Source organism: Cherax quadricarinatus, chromosome 18 (genome assembly GCF_038502225.1).
Source record: "Cherax quadricarinatus isolate ZL_2023a chromosome 18, ASM3850222v1, whole genome shotgun sequence".
Classification (NCBI taxonomy): Eukaryota; Metazoa; Arthropoda; class Malacostraca; order Decapoda; family Parastacidae; genus Cherax; species Cherax quadricarinatus.
The window spans coordinates 7,111,675-7,117,846 of record NC_091309.1 but is presented as its reverse complement, the minus strand read 5'-3'; the positions used below and the strand labels follow the sequence as shown (position 1 = coordinate 7,117,846).

Sequence of the window (6,172 nt, the reverse complement as noted above, 5' to 3'; positions counted from 1 at the left end):
ACCAGCACTTTCTTTTGCGCCATTATCTAAGACCATCAGTTTTCTGCACCATTGTCTAACACCAGCACTTTCTTTTCACCATTATCTGTCTTAACACCAGTACTTTCTTTTGCACCATTATCTAACACCAGCACTTTCTTTTGCACCATTATCTAACACCAGCACTTTCAACAAGCAGATGTCAGTGTTGTCTCGTATGGGAGTTACTAACGAAGGCTCAGTCGGGAGATAATTTCGTGGCGCTCAACACACACAGGTCCTGTGTGTTATATCTCGCCACTAGAGCACTGAGGTACATACATACCGGTCACCGAGCAATGCATCCCATTTTCTGTGATAACGTTCCGCAAGTACCGAGTTGGGTAAGATTCGTCGGGAAACGGGACCGTTGTTCCCTGACGCGGGTCCTAATTACATGATGATCCCCCGCCACTGGAGCTTTTGGTCATCTGACCGAGGGCCTTCAGCTGGCTTACCGGTGGTCCCCCCTCCTCTTTTAAGAAAAATTTGGATTATTACACTTGCATCATTGCTTTGGAACGAGAAGGAATTCAAGACCAACAGCGCTCAGGAAATGTCGCACCAATTTACTTGTCCGAGTTTTCAGTCATCATTTGCACCATCGTAGTTATATCCGTTGGCGTAGACCTCTGCTCTGACGAGTAAGTCACACGTAAGCCGAGTGGCTTACCCACTGGCTTTGCAGTTTTGCGACTCACTCGCCGTGGGTTCAATCCCCCACCCATTCCTTGGTTTGTATTACAATTTCGTGAGTCAGCTAAAGTGTAATAGATACTTGTCAGTGCTCAATAATAACCCACATGAAGACAGAGTCTCAGAAGATGAATTTGTCTGTATATTTCGATCCCCTTCTGGGATCCTCTTCAGTAGACAATCTTCTGAGTTTCTGTCTTCATGTGGGTCGTTATTGAGCCACAATTGGGTATCCTTACTGTCTTTATTCTCTTCTTACTTTTCAGCAGTGGACTGGCTCTAGCGAAGGATGGTTTCCTTGTTCACTGTTGTAGCAGTGAAGCAGGTCTGTTGTTCACTGTTGCAGCAGTGAAGCAGGTCTGTTGTTCACTGTTGTAGCCGTGCAACAGGTCTCTTGTTCACTGTTGTAGCCGTGCAACAGGTCTGTTGTTCACTGTTGTAGCCGTGAAACAGGTCTGTTGTTCACTGTTGTAGCCGTGCAACAGGTCTCTTGTTCACTGTTGCAGCCGTGAAGCAGGTCTGTTATTCACTGTTGTAGCCGTGAAGCAGGTCTGTTGTTCACTGTTGTAGCCGTGAAGCAGGTCTGTTATTCACTGTTGTAGCCGTGAAGCAGGTCTGTTGTTCACTGTTGTAGCCGTGAAGCAGGTCTGTTGTTCACTGTTGCAGCAGTGAAGCATGTCTGTTGTTCACTTGTAGCCGTGAAGCAGGTCTGTTATTCACTGTTGTAGCAGTGAAGCAGGTCTGTTGTTCACTGTTGTAGCAGTGAAGCAGGTCTGTTGTTCACTGTTGTAGCCGTGAAACATGTCTGTTGTTCACTGTTGTAGCCGTGAAACAGGTCTGTTGTTCACTGTTGTAGCCGTGAAGCAGGTCTGTTGTTCACTGTTGTAGCAGTGAAGCAGGTCTGTTGTTCACTGTTGTAGCAGTGAAGCAGGTCTGTTGTTCACTGTTGTAGCCGTGAAGCAGGTCTGTTGTTCACTGTTGTAGCCGTGAAGCAGGTCTGTTGTTCACTGTTGTAGCCGTGAAGCAGGTCTGTTGTTCACTGTTGTAGCAGTGAAGCAGGTCTGTTGTTCACTGTTGTAGCAGTGAAGCAGGTCTGTTGTTCACTGTTGTAGCAGTGAAGCAGGTCTGTTGTTCACTGTTGTAGCCGTGAAACATGTCTGTTGTTCACTGTTGTAGTCGTGAAGCAGGTCTGTTGTTCACTGTTGCAGCAGTGAAACAGGTCTGTTGTTCACTGTTGTAGTCGTGAAACAGGTCTGTTGTTCACTGTTGTAGTCGTGAAACAGGTCTGTTGTTCACTGTTGTAGTCGTGAAACAGGTCTGTTGTTCACTGTTGTAGTCGTGAAACAGGTCTGTTGTTCACTGTTGTAGTCGTGAAACAGGTCTGTTGTTCACTGTTGTAGTCGTGAAACAGGTCTGTTGTTCACTGTTGTAGTCGTGAAACAGATCTGTTGTTCACTGTTGTAGTGAAACATCTGTTGTTCACTGTTGTAGTCGTGAAACAGATCTGTTGTTCACCGTTGTAGTCGTGAAACAGGTCTGTTGTTCACTGTTGTAGTCGTGAAACAGGTCTGTTGTTCACTGTTGTAGTGAAACAGATCTGTTGTTCACTGTTGTAGTCGTGAAACATCTGTTGTTCACTGTTGTAGTCGTGAAACAGGTCTGTTGTTCACTGTTGTAGTCGTGAAACAGGTCTGTTGTTCACTGTTGTAGTCGTGAAACAGGTCTGTTGTTCACTGTTGTAGTCGTGAAACAGGTCTGTTGTTCACTGTTGTAGTCGTGAAACAGGTCTGTTGTTCACTGTTGTAGTCGTGAAACAGGTCTGTTGTTCACTGTTGTAGTCGTGAAACAGGTCTGTTGTTCACCAATTAACCCTTGAGGTTTATTCTCGTAGTATTTTTCTTTCATTGTTTTTTTTATCACTTTTATGTTATGGACATCACTGCTGTGGACATCACTGATGTGGACATCACTGCTGTGGACATCACTGCTGTGGACATCACTGCTGTGGACATCACTACTGTAGGCATCACTGCTGTGGACATCACTACTGTAGGCATAACTGCTGTGGACATCACTGCTGTGGGCATCACTACTGTGGGCATCACTGCTGTGGACATCACTACTGTAGGCATCACTGCTGTGGACATCACTACTGTAGGCATCACTGCTGTGGACATCACATCACTTCTACGGACATCACATCATTACTGTGGACATCACATCACTGCTATGGACATCATATCACTGCTGTGGACATAACATCACTTCTATGGACATCATATCATTGCTGTGGACATCACATCACTTCTATGGACATCACATCATTGCTGTGGACATCACATCACTGCTGTGCACATCACATCACTTCTACGGACATTACATCATTACTGTGGACATCACATCACTTCTATGGACATCATATCATTGCTGTGGACATCACATCACTGCTATGGACATCATATCATTGCTGTGGACATCACATCACTGCTATGGACATCATATCACTGCTGTGGACATAACATCACTGCTGTGGTCATTACTTTCACTGTAATTATTACCATCATCATCATTCAGAGTGTCCAGGAATAACACTGCCCAGTTTGTGGCTCTCCTGGTGAAGCACATCCTTGCGTTTTGCGTCTTGCGTCTTGCGTCTTGCGTTTTGCTTATTGCTACTGACTCTTGACTTTTTGACGCGCGTATTTTTAATCACCTCGTCATCATTTAGCACATAATTTTTTTTCTTGATTTTTATAAATTTTCTGTGTCGCAAAAATTTTCTGTGCCACATTCCCTATTTTCTTTTTTTTTGGGGGGGGGGGGGCGAAATCATTTCTGAAGAAATTCTTTTTTTGAGTGCTCTTGGGGTTTCACGACTCGTTGATAAATAATCTTTATTATGAATAACATATATACTATTTGTTCTCGTTTTGCGGTATGTAATTTATTCCCCTGAACGTCATTTATTAAATACTAACAAGTAATAATATATAAAAGTCGTTGTATATGTCCCCGTCACCCCGTGTTCTGTGATGAATCTCGGTATAGTTTTTTTTTTCATTAATACCTCCCGCAGTTCCCCCATCCAGGGGCGGATCTACTATGAGACTAGTGAAGCCTAAGCTTCAGGGCCCCTAATCCCGGAGGGGCCCCGGAAGCCACTTTAGTTCACATTGCTTAAAATTTTTTTGGTCTATTGGATGAGAAGGGGATACTAGGGAACCCCCCTTAGCAGTTCAAGCTTCAGAGCCCCAAAAATATATGTCCGCCGCTGTCCTCACCACAGAACAAGGAATCTTCATTTGAATCTTCACGAGAGAAATTTTCGTTTCTCGAATCTTGAAAACAAGGAATCCAATGTTGAATTTTCCAGACCTGGAATCTTGGAGCAGTGAATTCGTAAGAGAAGTTTACTTTTATGGACTTTTACGGCATGGAATACATATATGAATCATCAGTTCCTGGAACACTGCAGCAAGGAATCCAGGAACGAATCTTTAGGTCCTGGAAGACTGCAGCAAGGAATCCAGGAACGAATCTTTAGGTCCTGGAAGACTGCAGCAAGGAATCCAGGAACGAGTCTTTAGGTCCTGGAAGACTGCAGCAAGGAATCCAGGAACGAATTTTTAGGTTCTGGAACACTGCAACGATGATACCACGAATGATTCTTCAGTTCCTGGAACATTGCAGCAAGGAATCTATAACTGAATATGCAGTTCCTGGAATCTCTGAACCCGAATTTTAAACTCCTGTATTTTTACAGCAGGGGAAACTATCTGACTCTTCCAGGTCTGGAATATTGCAGTTGAAATTTTCTAAGCTTTCCAGCGGTGGAATCCTACAGTAAAGAGTCCCTAACAGTAGGTTTGCCGTCCTGGTCTCCACAGTTCTGAATCAAGCCGGCCGTGGAGTTACGAAAGTTGAGGTGACTGGATGATGCTAGTTGTTGCTGTTGTATTGGCTGCTGTTGTGGTTGCTGCAGCAGTGGTTGTTGTTGCTGTAGGGGAAGGACCGGCCCAGTCTGCGTGCTGACAGGGTTGTAGCCGTTGGCCACGAAGGTGGTCATTGTGGTAACTTCCGAACACAGCGATTCTCTTTTGCTTCCGAAGAGTCGCCGTCCATAGCTGTCAGGGAGAGAAACGAGAGAGGGGAAAAAATGATAAGCATAGTTTGAGGTTTGTGTACAGCCGGCGGCTGTTAGGGACGTGGAAAATGTCGGGACAGACAGGGTGAATTTCAGACCATTATCTGACGCTTCTCTGACAGCGTACACTCAATACTTCAATGCCCGTTAGTTCTCTCTCTCTCTTTCTCTCTCTCACACTATCATCCTCTTCCTCATCTTTATTTCTCTGCTTTTTTTTCTTCTTTCTGTGCACTTCTCCCAGCTTCTTTAATACACACAAACATGCACCATGCACGTATATATATATAAATATATATATATATATATATATATATATATATATATATATATATATATATATATATATATATATACATACACACACACACACACACACACACACACACACACACACACACACACACAAAGTCCTTGTATTAAATTGACCCTAAAATTTATGTTTTTAATTAAAATTCAAGACTCACTCTCTATTATTAGAATGTTCATAAAATGGCTATAATAAAAAAAAATTGGTATAATTCGAAGTAATAAGAGTGGTGCCACCTGTCCGTCCAATTACTGCCCTAATTAGAAAGAAATTCAATGGCTATTCAGAATACTCGGGTAAATGTTGCCTGCAGTGTAATGGCCACACGACACTCCATACTTGTAATCATATGAATGTTAAGTTAGGAGTAATGTGTGTGGGTGTGTGTGTGTGTGTGTGTTTATGTATTCACCAATATGTGGTTGCAGGGGTCGAGTCACAGCTCCTGGCCCTTGCCTTTTCGCTGGAAGCTACTAGGTCCACTCTCCATACTTCAAGAACCTTATCGTGTGTGTGTGCGTGTGTTTGTTTGTGTTTGTACTCACCAGTATGTGGTTGCAAGGGTTAAGTCACAGCTCCTGACTCCGTGTGTGTGTGTGTGTGTGTGTGTATTTGTATGTGTCCTTGTCAGGGGGGGGAGTAAGGGAAGGTGACTGAAGGTGAGTGGTGGTTGCTGTGAAGCATCGAGGTTCACTTTCATCCATGAAAGAGAGTGAGTTGATGGTGTGTGTGTGTCTGTGTTCACCATTGATGACTGAGTTGATGATGTGTGTTTGTGTTCGCCACTGATGACTGAAGTGATGGTGTGTGTGTGTCTGTATTCACCACTGATGACTGAAGTGATGATGTGTGTGTGTCTGTATTCACCACTGATGACTGAAGTGATGGTGTGTGTGTCTGTGTTCACCACTGATGACTGAGTTGATGGTGAGTGTGTCTGTGTTCACCACTGATGACTAAGTGATGGTGAGTGTGTCTGTGTTCACCACTGATGACTGAAGTGA

General features: G+C 43.9%; 1 protein-coding gene across 1 annotated transcript in view; it reads right to left on the bottom strand.

The window, feature by feature from the left end:
- Positions 1-3,511: 3,511 nt before the first annotated feature.
- Positions 3,512-6,172, bottom strand: part of LOC128689542 (diuretic hormone receptor) — a 305,584-nt gene continuing 302,923 nt past the window's right edge. The window contains exon 11 of the mRNA XM_070086132.1: positions 3,512-4,838. Within this exon, the coding sequence (XP_069942233.1) occupies positions 4,553-4,838 (286 nt within the window). The 3' untranslated portion in view covers positions 3,512-4,552. The remainder of the gene's footprint in view (positions 4,839-6,172) is intronic.